We start from the raw sequence: 18,626 nt of genomic DNA, 5'->3' as shown, positions 1-18,626 counted from the left end.
ACATGGAGGTCGTAAACTGACGCTGGCAGAGTGTGGTTTTGAATGAAGCAAGCAGAAAAGTGCGTTGTGAAAAGAGGGTAGATCGGTGTAGGGTAGACTATCTTAGCCAATCCTTCTGTTGTTGTAAAATTATTAAGCAATTCTTTTCCACAGCATGTATTTCAAAAATAGAGATTGCTTCACTCTTTTTAATGGTTATTATTACTTTTCTTCCTCTAAATGAAGTAGTGAATATATGTAGGCTAACTTTGAAAATACTTTGAGCTCTAATTTCACATCACTATAATATTTAGTTATCTCAGACCTTAAAAATGAATTATCTGCTGGATGTTGCCACTCATCCTGAACATTTGATAGTCTCTAAAGAAATGTGTCAGGAAAGAGCAGAATTAGAAAAAAAAAATGCTTTAGGAAGAACATATAGTTGTAGATTATAGTTGGGGTTTTTTAACAGCATTTTATTTAAAAAGTGTGACAAGTCTTTCTGTTTGAGTGGAAGCATTTAAGTATCCTATTCTAGGCTTCCTGGTGTTCTTTTTACTGTATCACGAGTAAACTTCTGAAGAGGAAAATTGAAGCGTGTGTGTGTCCCCAGAATACACCTGTTCTTTTGCACCAGATTTCAAAATGCATTGTTTGCCATGTAGGATAAAAATTTTCAAGAACACAGAAGTAAAACTGAAAAATGATTCTAAAAAGAGAAGTGGACTAAAGAATTAAGTGATAAATATGTCATTTTGTATATCGTAGTTTCATTCAAAGTATAGCTCTCTGTAAAACTTCCTGCATCATCATACTGCATTACAGGTATCTCATTACTCTTATAGTGACATTAATAACTAATATTTATATAGCTCTTGCATAGCACTTTATGATTTTCCTTTGCCAACGTACTCTATTCAATCCATTGCTTTTATTTTCTTTTTTAAGTGTTTTATTGATTTTTAAAGAGAGAGGAGTGGAGAGAGAGAAAGGAGCATCAGTTGGCTGCCTCCTGCACACCACCCACTGAGGATCGAGCTGAAATCCTGGCATGTTCCCTGACCAAGAATCAAACTGGCAACCTTTTGGTAAATGGGACAACACCCACCAACTGAGCCACACCTCCAGGACTAATCTATTTCTTCTCTCATGTTACCTAGTGCTCTATGGTTAGCATATGTGACTAGCACTCTATCCAGTTCATCTTTATTGCTCCCACAGCACATTCCTATTGAAGCATACATACTACTTTTATTATCTCCATGGAAAGATGGAAAACAAACCTAAAAAATGTTAGATGATTTCATTGTTACCTTAGGTATGATATTAATATAAATAGTCAACATTAACTTTGATCAGTGTTTGATAATGGCTCTTGCCGGCTGTCATGGCTCAGTGGTTGAGCATCGATCTAGGAACCAGGAGGTCACGGTTTGATTCCAGGTCAGGTCAGGGCACATGCCCAGGTTGCAGGCTCAATCCCCAGTGGGGGGTGTGCAGGAGGCAGCTGATAGATCGATGATGATTCTCTCTCATCATTGATGTTTATATATTTCTCTCCCTCTTCTTTCCTCTCTGAAATAAATAAAAATATATTTTTTCAATGGCTCATAAAATTTTTAATTTTTTTCATATTTATTTATTTTTTTTAGAGATGGAGAGAAAAGGGGGAAGGAAGGAGGGAGGGAGGGAGAGAGAGAGAGAGAGGAAACATCGGTGTGTTGTTCCACTTATTTATGCATTCATTGTTGCTGCTTGTATGTGCCGTGATCGGGAATCAAACCCGAAACCTTTTGGTGTATGGCAGTGGTTGGCAAACTGCGGCTCGCGAGCCACATGCGGCTCTTTGGCCCCTTGAGTGTGGCTCTTCCACAAAATACCACATGTGGGCGCGCACATACAATGTGATTGAAACTCCGTGGCCCATGCGCAGAAGTCGGTTTTCGGCTCTCAAAAGAAATTTCAATCGTTGTGCTGTTGATATTTGGCTCTGTGGACGAATGAGTTTGCCGACCACTGGTGTATGGGATGACACTCCACCTGCCCAGGGCTTGATAGGTTTTTAAAGTTGGATAATTTTTTAGCACTGATGTGGTATTTGACCTGATCCAACTACTTTGAAAAATATTTTTCTCTTTTATGAGATGTTAGCATAAGAGTTTAAAAACTTTAAGACTGTATTATTATATGGTCTTAATTAGTTGACTATTTTGCCAACTATGTAAATAGCTCTTTGCCTCAAGAGAAAATCTCAATCTAAGAAATACCATTTACTATCACTTTGAAAGAAGAGAAGTGTTTACAAATAATGAGTCAGATAAAGGGCATGTAACCGCAATCTACTATTTAATACAAAACATCAAAAGGGGATTTTTAAATGCTTATACAGGGAAGTCTTCTATGTGGTTTGATCATTTTTAAGAAAAGTGAGAAAAAGCCAGCTATTTTCATATACAAGGATTTATATACCATAAACTATCATTTAACATTTTGTTAATTCATAAATTATATTTTGTCAGTAAAATTAGAAACTCAAACTTTCAGATTTTTCAAAATTAGAACACATTTTCTTGTGATTTTGAAAGTGATAAAAATAATAAAGATGTAATGAATAATTTATTAATAATGAACAAAACTAGGTCATTGCCAAAATTGTAAGTTATAAGATGAATTTACTAATAAACATTTAATACATTTTTGTGAGTTATTCTTATTTTCCTGAAGTTATACTATCGTACTTTTATGCATTTCATTTCTGTGAGACCATTGTACTCAGGTAATCAGGTTTTTTTGTTTTATGGAACATTGTTTTTATTTCAGAAATATTGCTTCATCATTACTTTAATGCTGTTTTTAAATAGTGTCTTAAGAATAAGGCTTTTCGATGCAGTGGAAATTGTTTCACTTGGCAGGTTAGGTTGCAGCTGTGTTATCTATGTCACCATGTTGTATATAAACAAGAATATTACAGGTGTTTTCTGTGCAGGCTTTTTAAAGGAAGTACCTGCTATTTCACAAATGCTAGAGAAATGTGGGTCTGAAACATTTTAACTCTTTCTTAATTGGAAGCTGTCAAGGAGTCACTTTCATTTTTTGCATTTCTTTGCATAACTGTTAAGACCACTCCATTTTGGGTTATGAATAATGTCAGTTGTGAGGTAACCAGAACCCCCCCCCCCAAAAAAATTAATAATGTCAGTTCCATGATAAGCTAACTTGTTTTATTTAATAAGGCTGGTTTACTTTAATATAGTTATACTTTCATTGCCATTGCTTTCTTTCCTTAATAAAAATACTATTCTGTTTTGTAAACTTTGAAAATCAAGCATATAAATCATTACCACTCCCTTTCACCTACCATGTGTCATGGTTTGCATCGTAAGCAAATTTTTCTCATACAGCTTTTGCATCAGTAACCCAGGAAATTACGCTTTTGTTTCTGATTTGCCTTTCCTATTACAGGTCAACAAAAATCTCTCGTTTACTTCAACATCAGCCTCCTCACAACAGTCTAAGTTAAAACAGTCAGACTTGTTGGACACTCAGCCTCTGCGTCAGTTTGGTTTCGCTCAGACTGGTGAGCCCCTTTCTTATGACTATTCTTTTAAATGTTCACATGCTATTTTCTTCATGAATGTTGTTTATTTCATTTTAGAAATATAGCTCATAGCATTGTAATGGTCTGTTTTCACTCTTGAATTATATTCTAGCATCTTTTTTTCTTCAAAAATCACTAAAGTTATTTCAAAAGCAAATTTGAACTTGGTAACTTTAATAGTAAATACTCTCAACCTCTATTCCATTGAACAGATAACAAACTAAAAATAGCAAAACGTGAGTTTTAAACGTGTATACTATTAAATCTGGTTCTCTTTCCCTTAGGTAAAATAACCATAATTGATTTTATATGTTATAATCTACTTCAAGGAATTCAAGGTAAAATGTGTTTTGGCAGAAACAGGCTCCAACCTGTCAGTGATATCATGTTTCTTCAAAGTTGGCAAATTAATAAGATATGCAAAGAAGCTAGTTGTAAAAATCTACATGAATCACTGAGTTGAAATGAACTATACAATGCAAATTTTTAGGCTAATGTTTTAAAATAATTTGAATAAGGCTTTCAAAGGACATCAAAGATAAAGTATTTATGTGAGAATGTGACTTTGGAGATGGAAAGATGGCCATTTCTATTCACTAGCTGTATGTTTTTTACAGTATTTTGTATATTATTGAATTGTTTTAAAAATTGAGGCAACTGAGAACACCTAATTATCTTCAACAAAAAGATTATAATAAGAAACTTTAGCTTGAAAAGATTGACATAATTTACTTAGAAATTTGGGGACAATATTACTTTTCCAGTTTGAAAGTGTTTGCGGTTTACATATAGAAGTTATTTTAATATTGCTTTATACATTACATATTATGGTGGGAAAATATTTGGATCAAGAATTCTTATGTTCACTCCTGGCTGTGCCTTTTATTATAACTTATTACCTGTGAATGTAAGAATATTCACTTGGAAAGTAGAAATGATATTTACATTACATTCTGTTGAAGTTCAAATTACAAAGCACATATGAAACACTTTGAAGCATAAGGCAATATCCTATCTAATAAAAGAGTAATATGCAAATTGACCGTACCTCTGCTACACCTACAAGCCATGCCCACCAGCCAATTAGGAGCGAGTATGCAAATTAAACCAACCAAGATGGCTGCGGCCACGGAGAGAGCAGGAGGCTTGGGTTTCCCTGGCAATGGAGGAAGCCAAGCTTTCCACCTGCCCTGGCCTGCCTTGGCCTCCGCTTAAGGCTACAAAGTTTCAATTATAGAAGATAAATAAATCCCAACAAAAATGGCTGCAGCCACGGAGCGAGCAGGAGGCTTGGCTCCACTCAAGGCTACAAAGTTTCAATTATAGAAGATAAATAAATCCCAGACACCAGGGCCTCCCCTTGGGTTGCCGGGGGTCGTGGCCGGCCTGCAAACCACCACAGGCCCCTTGCCCAGGCCTCCCCATCCCCCAAGGGAACCCCCACCCTGATCTGGGACACCCTTCAGGGCAAACTAGCCAGCCCCCTCCCATGCACCAGGCCTCTATCCTATCTAATAAAAGAATAATAGGCAAATTGTCACTCCCACACACAAGATGACTGCCCCCATGTGGTCAAAGATGACTGACCCCCTGTGGACACAATGGCCACCACAAGATGGCCAGCAGGGGAGGGCAGTTGGGAGGGACCAGATCTCCAAGGAAGGGCAGTTGTGGGTGATCAGGCCAGTAGGGAGGGCAGTTGGGAGGGACCAGGCCTGCAAGGGAGAGCAGTTGGGGGTGATCAAGCCTGCAAGGGAGGGCAGTTAGGGGTGACCAGGCCGGCAGAGGAGGGAAGTTGGGAGCAACTGGGCCTGCAGGGAAGGGCAGTTGGGGGGGATCCAGGCCTGCAGGGGAGAGCAGTTGCAGGGAACCAGGCCTACAGGGGAGGGCATTTAGGAGTGACCAGGCCTGCTGGGGAGGGCAGTTAGGGGCAAACAGGCTGGCAGGAGAGCAGTTAGGCATCAATCAGACTGGCAGGAGAGTGGTTAGGGGGTGATCAGGCTGCCAGGCAGAAGCGGTTAGGGGCAATCAGGAAGACAGGCAGGCAAGCCGTTGGGAGCCAGCAGTCCTGGATTGTGAGAGGGATGTCCGACTGCCCGTTTAGGCAGTCCCAGGATCGGGCCTAAACGGGCAGTCGGACATCCCTCTAGGGGTCCCAGATTGGAGAGGGTGCAGGCTGGGCTGAGGGACACACACCCCCATGCACAAATTTTGTGCACCGGGCCTCTAGTCCTACCTAATAAAATAGTAATATGCAAATTGACCATCACACCAAGACACAAGATGGCCGCCCCCATGTGGCCAAAGATGGCTGCCCCATGTGGACACAAGATGGCCACCACAAGATGGCTGGCAGGGAAAGGCAGTTGGGGGGGGGGGGACCCAGGCCAGCAGGGGAGGGCAGTTGGAGGGGCCAGGCCTGCAGGGGAGGGCAGTTAGAGGTGACCAGTCCAGCAGGGGAGGGCATTTAGGGGTGACCGGGCCAGCAGGGGAGGGCAGTTGGGGGCAATCTGGCCTGCAGGGGAGGACAGTTAGGGGTGACCAGACTGGCAGGGGAGGGCATTAGGGGTGACTGGGCCAGCAGGGGAGGGCAGTTGCGGGGGGGGAACAGGCCTGCAGGGGAGGACAGTTAGGGGGGACCCAGGCCTGCAGGGGAGGGCAGTTGCGGGGGACCAGGCCAGCAGGTGAGGGCAGTTGGAGGGGCCAGGCCTGCAGGGGAGGGCAGTTAGGGGTGACCAGACTGGCAGGGGAGGGCATTAGGGGTGACTGGGCCAGCAGGGGAGGGCAGTTGGGGGCAATCAGGCCTGCAGGGGAGGACAGTTAGGGGCAACCAGACTGGCAGGGGAGGGCAGTTAGGGGCAATCGGGTCGGCCGGGGAGCAGTTAGGCATAGATCTGGCTGGCAGGGGAGTGGTTAGGGGATGATCAGGCTGCCAGGCAGAAGCGGTTAGGGGCAATCAGGCAGAGGCAGGCAAGCGGTTGGGAGCCAGCAGTCCTGGATTGTGAGAGGGATGTCCGACCGCCCATTTAGGCCCAATCTCAGTAGGGGTCCCAGATTGGAGAGGGTGCAGGCTGGGCTGAGGGACACCCCCCCCCCCCCCAGTGCACGAATTTTGTGCACCGGTCCTCTAGTACAAATATAACATACTTAAACTGTAAACATGAGTATATGTAAGCTAGCTTTGAAAATACATTTTGCTGTAATTTCAAATCAGTATTGTGGGAACCCCTTTCACGTCCCGCGTGGTTCAGGGTTCTGGTTCAGGGTTCGGGTTCTGGAGAAGGCCGCACACAAATGAAAAGAGACTCGGAAAAGTATTAATTTGGAAATATTGGGGGCCAGGCGGGAGCCCAACTCTAGTGGAAGGACTACCCTTTGCTCTGGCCTTGCAATCCCTTTTATTGAGACTATGGGATACGCCCATAACCTTTAGGCAGGAAATTCCAATAACAGAAATTTACATAGGAGAAACAGAGGTGGAGGCTGCTTCAGCTAACAATGTTTCAACTAAACAGTGAGTGATCAAAACAATTAAGGTTGTTGACCAGCCTTCCCAGTTTCCTGTCCACATCTTTCTATTAGTGGTAGAATGATTGGTTTCCGGCACAGTATAATGATTAAGTTATCCCAACATTAGCAATTTTAAATTTCTAATGTTCCATATATCTGCCAGAATTTGGATCAAAGTGCTATTTGCTTCTTATGTACAGTGGGGGGGGGGGGGGGGGGACACACCATGTGCTCTCCCTATAGACTTCTTCTCTGCCCCTTAACTAGATACTTGGTTTGCCTTCAGACAATGTCATTTTAATGACTAGGGGGAGAGAATCTGTTTCTACCACTTGATCCCTATCATCTTTCTCCTGAATGTAAATTCTTCTGGGAACAAATTTTTCATTCCACACTTTAGGATTAAAGGCATGGAACGGAAATGTTTGGTTGAGTTAATGCATTAAAATTCATTCAAGTAGATTCTTACGTTTGTCAGCCAACAAGGTGTAGATGATAGATATAAAATTCTTTCTTTTCTGTAAAGGGAAAGCAAAGAGAGGACAGATAGGAAGGCCTTTGAAATGGAAGAGGAATTATCAGTGGGACAGATAAAGAATAAAGAAAAAGAATAAAAGGAAAGCTGGGTATGATAAAAACAAGTCTTACAAGCTTCACCATTGTACATAGGATTAGCTCCACTTGCCTTCAGTTTTCTCTGGCCAAATAGGCCTTGCATTGGGGTATTTATATCATGCATGTCCCCCCATGTGTCCTCTACCTCAGAAGCATTACCATTAAGCCATGTTATACATGATGACAATACTTCACTTGATTTTATTTTAGTTGTTAATATGCCTGACCTCATTTTAAGGCATATCCTTCCTATAAAATTCATTGATATATCACTGCATAGAAAAGTTATAAAAGCAGAATATGTAGTTTGTTGCAAAATTGCCAAATTAATCAATTTTATTCATGAAAAAGCCAATCTTTTCAGGGGGAAATCTTGCACTAGGAAATAGATGAACTAGTTTCTACAACTGACTCCATTTCTAAATGATTATAGAGTGTTGAATAATTCCTTCAGGCCTCAGTTTTCTTATCCCTACAGGTAAATAAGGGCTCTGGATTTTGTGAGTTTCTCTCTTTAAAATTCTGTGATTCTATTTAATAGTCAAACCAGTTTTAAAAAGGGATAACTAGTTAAGTGTTCTCAACTCTACAAGTAATCTATTAGAATCTTAAATATAGGATTATGAAAACAAAGAATATAGATAGGTTTTTAGCAAGATTTTTATTTTTGAACATCAATCTAAACATTCAAGTGATATCTGTAGGTGTTTGGCTTTGTACAGTATAAATAAAAGCTGTTTACATAGAGCTAGCCCACTATCCATCTTGCTAGCTAGAAGCTTACAGGCAGGGGTTGAGAGAGACCTGGAGAGTAATATGCTAATTGAAATAAGTTATTCAGAGAAAGACAAGTATCACATGATCTCACTTTCATGTGGAATTCAATGAACAAAATGAACTGACAAACAAAATAGATTCAGAGACATAGAAGCATGCAACAGCATGAGGATCCTCAGAAGAAATGGGCATCGGTGAGGAGGTCAACCAAGGAAGCTATATGTATATGTGAATAACCCATGGACACAGACAATAGTGGGGTGAAGGCCTGGGGAAGGGAAGGAAGTGGGGAGGACAGGGTCAATGTGGGGAAAAGGGGGATATATGTACTACTTTGAACAATAAAGATAAATTTTAAAAAGCAGGGATTGATGTGTGTGTGTGTGTGTGTGTGTGTGTGTGTGTGTGTGTGTGTTTATATGCTAGAAGGAAGGTGGGTTTATAGTCTGTGGTCTGTTGTAACTACTATTGACCTTATTCAGTGTGAGTTCTAGATAGTGTAAACTGCTAATAAAGTATTTTTTCCCTTTGGTTTGTATTTGTAAGAGTTTCTAGAATATTACCTTTATTCATTCTAAAATTAAGTGACTATTTTGTTTAAAGCCCTCATCTAAGAATGTGGACTAAACATTACAGTCTCTGCTCTCAGGAAGCTTACAGTGGCTGGGGAGACAAGTGAGCATGCAGCAAATTATTTCAGAGTGAGATAAATTCTGAAATCACAGTTTAAATAAAATGTCACTGAATAGAGGGACAGAACAGCTAAGAGGTTTCTCAGACTTTACATGTCCAAACAGAACTCTTGATTTCCTGCCCCTAAAACCCTTCCTTTCACTTCTACTTCCCCTGCCACACTCCAGCTCTTCCCAATCCGAGCATATTTAGCCAGTTGTTTAGGTAAAACTAGGAGCCATTCCTAATTCCTCTTCTTCCCTCCACTTTCCCGCTTCCACTCTTGTCTCTTAGCTTATTCTCCCCATGGGAGCCAACACATTCCTTTGAAAGATGAATTAGATCAGGTGACTACCCTGCTTAAAGGGCTGTCACAATTATAATGGGTTCCAGAGTCCTTACCCTGTCTTATAAAACCTTCCATGGCCTTGCCCTTGTCTTCATCATAGCCCTCATCAGCAAGTGGGGTTTTGGGAGAGCCACAGAGCTAAGAAGCTGGTAACCAAGCACTCACGCCTGGAAGAGAGCTTGGCATAGCTGGGGAATGGTTTGAGTCTTAGTTTAGCTGGAGGCAATGCTGAGATAGATGTGTTAGGAAAAACTGAATCTGCAAAGGTAGGTTGGGTCAAATTGTGCCCTCCTGAGGAATTCACATTTTATTCTCTAAAAAAATAGACTCTCCAAAGGTATGAGTATGAAAGAGATGATAAAATGTGTTTTTTGAAAATATTGCTGCTGCCCTGGTCAGGTTGCTTAGTTGACTGGAGCATTGTCCCATGCACCAAAAAGGTTGTGGGTTCAGTTCCTGATTGGGGCACGTATGGGAGGCAACCAATCGATGTTTCTCTCTCACATCAATATTTCTTTCTCTCCCTTTCTCTAAAGTCAATTTAAAAATCATATCCTTGCGTGAGGATTTTAAAAAATATATACTAGTATACAACTGGTATCTGAATGAGGGGTGGGGTAGAGAGAAAAAACCTAGATACAACTTTTAAGAGATACTTTAGGAACTGTTCATTAGGCTGTCACTATCTTATTAGAAAATAATACATCTGTTAATTCTATTAACAAAAGTACATCTATCATGAGTAATTTGTATAAGAAAGAAAATTATATAATTTTATTTTCTAAATATCCTATAAAATAAAAAGCTAATATGTAAATCGACTGAATGGCAGAACAACCGGTTGCTATGACATGCGCTGACCACCAGGGGCAGATGCTCAATGCAGGAGCTCAGCCAGAAGCCAGGCTCATGGCTGACGAGTGCAGGGGTGGTGGCGGAAGCCTCTCCCGCCTCTGCAGCAGCGCTAAGGATGTCCAACTGCCAGCTTAGGATGTCTGATTGCTGGGGAGGTGGGGGAGTGGGCCTAAGCTGGCAGTCGGACATCCCCCGAGGGCTCCCGGACTGCGAGAGGGTGCAGGCTGGGCTGAGGGGACACCCCCCACCCCCCCCATGCACAAATTTCATGCACCGGGCCGCTAGTACTTTAATAAAGCTAGGGAAAAAGGAAAGAAAATCGTAATTTTAACATTTTACATTAAATTGTAATTTATACCTTATAATGTGTCAGCATGTAGTGAACATGCTGTACTATATCTTCAATGAATTCAGCAAGTTCTCTGCAGAGAAATTTTGTTCTATGACGGCTGGTCAAAATCTCAGAACCCATTCAATCATCTCAGGAGTTCTTATAATAGGAGTAAATTTTTAAATGTGAGTTATTCAGTAAAAAATACAATTAATCAATAGGTGGGGAGGGGTGGGAGGTAATTAACCAGCAGTGGGGTAATTGTATCATCTTTGCATGTTTGTATTTGAAGGACAGCATGTCTCATTTTTAAGAATGTGGTATATCTTTTCACAGTATTTTGTGAAGTTCAGTTCATTTTCAATAGATGAGTGATACAGAATGAAATGAATCATTTTATTAGTATGACTTTATTAGCATAATATTCATATTACCTTTTTTAGTTATAGACTTGGAGTTTGATGGGGGAGGCAGAGTGTAACATGGTTTTTAAAAACAACCAATAGCTTCTGTCTTCATATTTTTTGCACTCTCCATTAGATCATATAAACAGGTATTAAACTTGATAGCCAGTCATTAAATCTAACTTTTTACCACATCCTAAATGGTCAAGATACTTGATTTAGACAACATCATAACATCATTCTAATGACTTCAGTATTGGTTACTAGATCTGTCCAGTTAACTTTCATGCTTTTACATTTTGAATATTATTTAAAGAGCTGTATTTTTCCATTTACTTTGCACGTCTTTGCCAAGTGTGTGTGTGTGTGTGTGTGTGTGTGTGTGTGTGTGTGTATACTTATTCCTTTGACCAGGAATAAAAAATTAACTCTTAAAATTAGGTATTTTTCTAGTTAAATTTTATTGGTTTCAACATTTCATTATTTCTTAAGATTTAATTTTTACAGGGAAGTACAAAACTTTTAAAATAATTTACTGAAATATAAAATGAATCCTGCCTTGGTCATAATTTCACCAGAGATTCTGCGATTATAACCAGTTGTAGAAGGTAGATTACAAGTAAGCTGGAAACAAGATGATTCTTGTATTTCAAAAGAAGAAAAGAAAACATTTTGGCAAAAATTAGGAATCAGAATGACTCTCAATAAACACAGTTGATGTTAAAAGGGGGTTTCCATTTTAAGGAAGCTAAAATGAACTTCAAAGATCTTTCTCATCGCATCAGAATTGGCAGAGTGTTCTGTTAGTATTACGTAATGAACTTTAAACTGTTAATTGAAAAAGAATGTTTTATTGAATGCTGATTTCAAACCTCCAGAAATCCAAGATGTAAGTGTAGATATTGGGATGGGTGAAAGGAATGAATTTATTACAATAAATATAATCTACTTAATACAGAATTAACTGATTTTCTGTAGACAGATCTCTTTAAATGTACTTTATGGTACTAAACAGAAAAATATTTTTATTATGCAATTTTTAAAAGCAAGAATTTGTTGAATATGAATTGAGGACATGTGCATTATGGTGGAAAACACAGTAGACCTGGGTTCAGAAGGCCAAAAGGGTTGGGCATGAGTCCTAGTCAGCCACTTCCTAGTATTATCTTGGGAGTTGACTTTAATTCTCCAGGCATAGTGTCTCTATTTTCTATGTAAGATGAATTTCCTGCTTCATAGAATTGTGAGGATCTGAAAAATCTATAATAATAAAAGCGTAATATGCTAATTAGACCGAACATCCTTCCGGACGAAGCCGGGGCTATGAGGGAAGCCCAGGTCCCGGGTGCCAGAGGGAAGCCCCGGGTGCCAGAGGGAAGCCGGTGCCAGCAGCCAGGGGAAGGAAGGCCTACTCTTGCACGAATCTCATGCATTGGGCCTCTAGTATTTTAAATACTTTGAAATGGATAAGATATTGTGAGACTAAACAACATGAGATTTTTATGGGAGATTATTTTGATTTTTTTTTTAAGTTTGAAATTACGCAATTTGCATTGTGCCCAAAGGAATGCAGGAAATCTTAAGACATGACTTAATAAAACATGTTAAGTGATTATTATAGAAAAAAAGAACATGTCAGAGAAGCAAATAATGGACATAGGATTTTTAGAAGCATGCCAAAAAAGACATTAAGATGAAATAATTTTAAGAGGAAAATTTTCAAACAAGCATCTCAAACTTTAAATAATCCACTAGAACCCACTTGTGAAACTTTGGTTTTCCATATTAATGCCAGTCAACATGAAAACCCTGCAGGTGGAACTATTTTCGTATTTGGATTTTTCTGGACACTGAGTGAAAGACCTTGATCATGTGGATTTATTTCCTTTAACATACGACTATTTTATATTTCCCTCCCACAAAGACTGAGACTTCATTTGTTTGACTTTTTTTGTATCGTTCATAATTAGATATCTAAAATTGATATTTGTTAAATTAAAAGTATAAGGTACCATTTTAGTAACCAATATCAGTACTGTACTAAATATTCTCCAGTGATCTAAGTTAATTCACTTACTAAAGTTTAAAACCTTCACTTGGAATAAAAGCCCTTTTATTTACTGAAATAATGTCATATGAATTAGTAAATTGTTCTGAGCCCTATTAATAAAGTATATTCTACAAATTTATCATTCCTTAATTTAAAAATCATTTTAATCAGCTCTATTAATTATTAACAAATGTAATGAATGCTTCTTCGTGCACAGGGACATGCATTTAGTATTAATGTCCCCATTGAGATACGAAATTTCACCTAATATGTTTTGAGGGGAGAATATGAATGCAAACTTTTCTCATTTAAATCTTCTGATGTGAATGAGCTTAAATTTGCTATTTCCTGGCCACTTATTTTGTAAAGAGTTATTTTTATATGATATTTATATAGTATATATAGTTCCAACCTTACAATTTTCAGCCCTTTTCTCCAATCTATTAAACACAGAAAATTTACTTGAAGCTATTCTTTTTCAGTCACACTTCTGTGGTGTGTGTGTGTGTGTGTGTGTGTGTGTGTGTTGGGTTTATGAACCTACTAAATTTGGTTGTCCAAGCATATGTAGCATTTGCCCAGAATATTAATTTTAAAAGTGAAATAATTATATTTAGTGAAAATAAGAAAAAATGTAACTGAAACCATAAACTAAAATTTAATAAATATGAAAACTATATAATTTAATGTAAATGTAGCCAAAGTATATGCCAGATTATTGAATTTGTATTTTAGAGATATTCTGATGTTTTAACAACTTCTTAATTTGTCTTTTTTACATTTTGAATTTTATAGGAATTATTTACATATAGCATCTTATTTTAAAAGGTCAAATGTAAACTTTTAAAAAATATATAATTTATTGATTTTTTACAGAGAGGAAAGGAGAGGGATAGAGAGTTAGAAACATCGAAGAGAGAGAAATATTGATCAGCTGCCTCCTGCACACCTCCTACTGGGGATGTGCCTGCAACCAAGGTACATGCCCTTGACCAGAATTGAACATGGGACCTTTCAGTCCGCAGGCCGACACTCTATCCACTAAGCCAAACCGGTTAGGGCTCAAATGTAAAATTTTTGAGAGTTATTGTCATATATATGGCTCTGAAGTATGAAATCTAATCACAGAAATGATAATTCATCCTCAAAATTGTGTAGCAAGATAGGTAAGCTAACTACTTTTTGTCATGCGTGTGACAGAAATGTAATCATTTTCATGAGTGAGCCTAAGTTTCCTGAAAGAAGCTTCTATATTTTACCCTTCTGTCTGATTTCTGATGATGGCATTACCCTTCTTTCAGGTGTAAACCATGCATCTTTGACTCCTCCTTCTCATTTCCTTTTTTGAACTAGTCATTCTCAGAGTCTTCTCATTATTTTCAGTCTCTCTTCACCAATCATCCTGTTGGTTTGTTTGTTAACACTTACCCAAGTATATTTTTCCATTGATTTCCTAGAGAGAGTAGAAGGGAGGGAAGGGGAGAGAGAGAGAGAAACATCAATTGGTTGCCTCTTGCACCAGGGCCAGGGATGGAACCTACAACCCAGGTATGTGCCCTTGACGAGAAATCAAACCCTCGACACTTAGGTGTTTGGGCCAGTGCTCTAACCATTGATCCACACCAGCCAGGGCACCAATCATCCCTTTAATCTTTATGGTTTCTTTCTTGTCCTGTTTTCTAGTATCATGGTTTGGTAGATGTCATTACATCTTTCTAAATCTCAAAGCAAAGTTCTTTTCTCTGAATTGATGTTTCCTCTGTGTTCAATTTTCTCATCTGTTTATGTATCCTGTCTTTTTCTTTCATGCCAATGGATTTTTTTTTTCTGGTGAACCTTGGCATCTGTCTTTTTTTTTTTTTTTTTTTTTTTTTTTTTTTAATGAAGGACCTGGTACAAATATGGTGTTCCTCTTTGTTGTGTAAGTAGCTCTGTAATCTTACTGTTTTGTTCACCTTACCAGGAAGTCTGTTGAGAACTTTGTATATATAGCTAAGACATATTAACTGGCAGCTTATATTTAGGGTAAACAGGCAAGATAAATGAGTCAGGCTGTCGGACACTTGTCAGAATGAGAATAAGTGGGACAACAGTTCTGGAAGTCTTTACTCTTCCCAAGTGCTTTGCTCAGTATTATTTTTAGAGACACATCCACTTTTTTTTTTTTCACTTTTTTAAAATCTAGGGTGAATGCTCAGCATCATCCATTTTATATGGAATCTGCATCTTGTTTGGCTTACGTGTTTTTATATACAGACATTCAGTTATTTCTCCTGGGGTTTGTTTTGTTTTGCTGTCTACCCAAAGTGCTGCATCTGTGTCCACAGGCACTCTGAGTCTCATTGTCAGATAGAGCCTATATCTATTGCAGCCTATCATAATGTTTTCAGAGATATGTTTTGAATCACTTCTCATCTTCCATAAATTTGTTCCATCTCTAATCTGTTTTTTTTTTTTTCTGGCATCAATAAAAATATATTTTAAAAAGAGATTTCACATTTCAGCATCATAATTGTGCAGATGTATTAAAAAGCAATTTTAACTTGAATAGGGACTCTAAAATTTTCTTATTTTTTTGTATTTAAATCAATACATGATGTTGCAGTAGCACTTAGCCAAGTAATTGGAGACACCTGAATTTAGATCCAGATTCCGTTACTTATGCTCTGACTGGGAGCAAGTCATTTTATACTGGAGCACGTCATTTGACAATAGAGGAAAGTGCTTAGTGCCAGTGAAAGTTTGCAAATACCTACCTGTGTTTGACTTATAATGCAATAAGAATGATAGTATCTTTGACTATATGCATGACTATTTTAATTATTGAACCTTTTTATTTTAAATTTATCCAACTTCCCACTAAATTTTAGAAAGAAAAATCACAGTCTTCTTAGAATCAAACTTAGTGAATGTCTTATATCCATATTCCTCTGGTACATTTCTTTTTCAAAATACAAATTCCAAGCATACTGCTAAGCATTTCCATGATAATAGTGATTTTTATAATATACTAGAGACCTGATGCACCAAATTCTACAAGCGTAGGCCTTTGCAGCCGCAGCGGCTGCCTGGATCCCTCCTTAACAGCCGTTGCAGCTGCCTCGATCTTGTGGCTGCAGCCCCGGCTTCGTCAGGAAGGACGTCCAGTCTAATGAGCATATTACGCTTTTATTATTATAGACTAGAGGCTCGGTGCAAAAAATTCATGTCGGGGGGAGGGTCTCTCAGCCCAGCCTGTGCCCTTGGGGGATGTCCGACTGCCGGGATCGGGCCTAAACCTGCAGTCAGACATCCCTCTCGCAATCCGGGATGCTGCATGCACCAGTGACCATACTTTTCATACAGGTGAAAGGCGTCTTGCTGTTGTATGGGCAGCTACAGTTTTTTACCCTGATTATAAAAAGTAGTACATAACATGATTCTTCTGAAGCGCTAGTACCATTTTCCCCATCTTATGGGTGGAAACACTGAAGCAGAGAGAAGTTAAGTAATTGGCTTTGTCAAACAGTTATAAGTGTCAGAATCAGGGCTGACCACAAAATGTGCAAGCCAGAGTTCATGTATGTCATCTCTGCATCATCCTGCTTTTTCAGTGTTAGAGTAGCCTTGCCAGGTTTTAATTTTTATATCTAAGAGACTGTTCCCAATATATAGGGTAGGGTCCCTAAACCTGGCCGGCGATCAGGGCCGATCTATGGAATGACCGGCAGGCAGGGCAATCAGGGAGCCCCTGCTGGCACCCGCCTTGGCTGGCGGTCTGGCACTGCCCACTGGCCGGCCCCACACCCTGATCGCCACCTCCGGTTGCCTTCCTCTCAGGGGCTGGACGCTCAACATCGGGGCAGCTCCTGTGTTGAGCATCTGCCCCCTGGTGGTCAGTGCATGTCATAGCAACCAGTCGTTCAGCAGGTCGTTCCGCAGGTCGTTCCCCCATTCGGTCGATTTACACCTTAGGGCTTTATTATATAGGATTATATAGGATTTCTAAAGTACGAGACTTTGAAGGTTTCAACTTCTTTATCAGAACATTATTTATATCATGATGAAACTAGTGAAAGTTTTGAATTTACTGCTGTGCCTCCAAGTTAAAATGAAACTGTCAGTGTGTCAGTTCACTCAAAGGTGAGAATTAAAGGAAGAATTACAATAACTACATGGCTGCAGCAGGCAAGAGGAGAGAGTAGGTTATAAAATGTCCAAATTATTTTTGATCAGGTACTCCTTTATTTGTTTTTATAGTTTGAGAATAAGAATACATTGAATATTGTTTAATATCAACCATATGATGCATTTCACTATTTTTATAATCTCAAACTGAAATTGACAACTTTTAATCATTAAGACAATTGGGTATATAAAATATTAATGTAGGGTATACTTCCAAATATGTAGTTTTTAAAATATATTTTCCCATAATTTTTTTCTGGTAATAACTTAATATATGGTCTTGAAGAAAATGAGTATTCCATAATTTTGAAGCCTTTCTTCAATTGCTAAATATTGTGGTTATCTTTAGTTTATCAGCATAAGGAATACGTACATCAAAATGTTGACCACATCTCTGATAATGAAAAATATTTTAATTCATGTTTAAAATAAAAGGTCAAATTTACTCCCTATTAATCACATATACTCATTTCTTCCCTGTATATACTTACACATTAACATTGTACATATTTTCAAACCACTGTCCATTTTAACCTTTAGTTCTATGATTCTGTGAAAGGTTAAGAGTTTTTAAACTAGAAATAATTTTTTCTATACTAATTCTGCTTCAGATGGGCATTGCTTGGAACCAAAGAAGTAGCCCTTAATGTTTCCTCCCCTGGTCAAGGGGAAAAATAAAATACCCTTTATATTGTAAAAATCGTAATTTTTGTTTTCTTTGTAAATTACTATGTCCCAAAGTAACTTTTTAAAATTTAAATCTATGACAAGAAACACTTTAGTTTTCAAACTTTTTGGTTTGTGTCTACTGAAGGCCCTAGAAATGCAGAGGAAAACCCTGGAAATTCAGAGGGAAAGGGCCATTTAAATTAAGTTCTCATTTACTCTTAGTTAGGTTATACTTTTCTAAAACTGTGGTCAGAATAGCCTTAAGGTTTCCCTTGGACCAACTGAGTGCATGCTTTTGCGTTTTGTGGCTTAGTCAGTTTGGTCTGGAGAGCGAGCAGACTGTGATATCATAGAACTTACTGGCAGTGTTTTCTGGAAATGAATACCTACCACTTATTGAAAGTGTCAGCTAACGATGGAAATTAGGTTTAAGGACCAGACCTTGTGGTGATGATAGAGACTGCTAGGTAATGTTGATTTGTATTTTCCAGAATTTTAAATGTGTGATTGCAGGAAGCTCCCTTCAATGAAAAGTGAATGAAAATGTAAAAAAATCTATCTCGGTATTGCTCTTAGTAACTTACCTATGAGTTTGAGAGCAAAGTTTATGATAAATATGGAAACTACAAAAATGAGTAAATGGAGTG

General features: G+C 38.6%; 1 protein-coding gene across 13 annotated transcripts in view; it reads left to right on the top strand.

Moving 5' to 3' along the window:
* The window catches only part of AHI1 (Abelson helper integration site 1), a 273,332-nt gene that overhangs the window by 77,996 nt on the left and 176,710 nt on the right, over positions 1 to 18,626 (top strand). For all 13 annotated transcript variants that reach the window (XM_080665768.1, XM_080665775.1, XM_080665774.1 and 10 more), the window contains one exon: positions 3,445 to 3,559. In XM_080665768.1, coding sequence (XP_080521894.1) covers positions 3,445 to 3,559 — 115 coding nt within the window. The remainder of the gene's footprint in view (positions 1 to 3,444; positions 3,560 to 18,626) is intronic.

Source organism: Plecotus auritus, assembly GCF_963455305.1.
Source record: "Plecotus auritus genome assembly, chromosome: 4".
NCBI lineage: Eukaryota > Metazoa > Chordata > Mammalia > Chiroptera > Vespertilionidae > Plecotus > Plecotus auritus.
The sequence above is the reverse complement of the archived record's forward strand: the minus strand, read 5'-3'. Positions and strand labels throughout refer to the sequence as shown.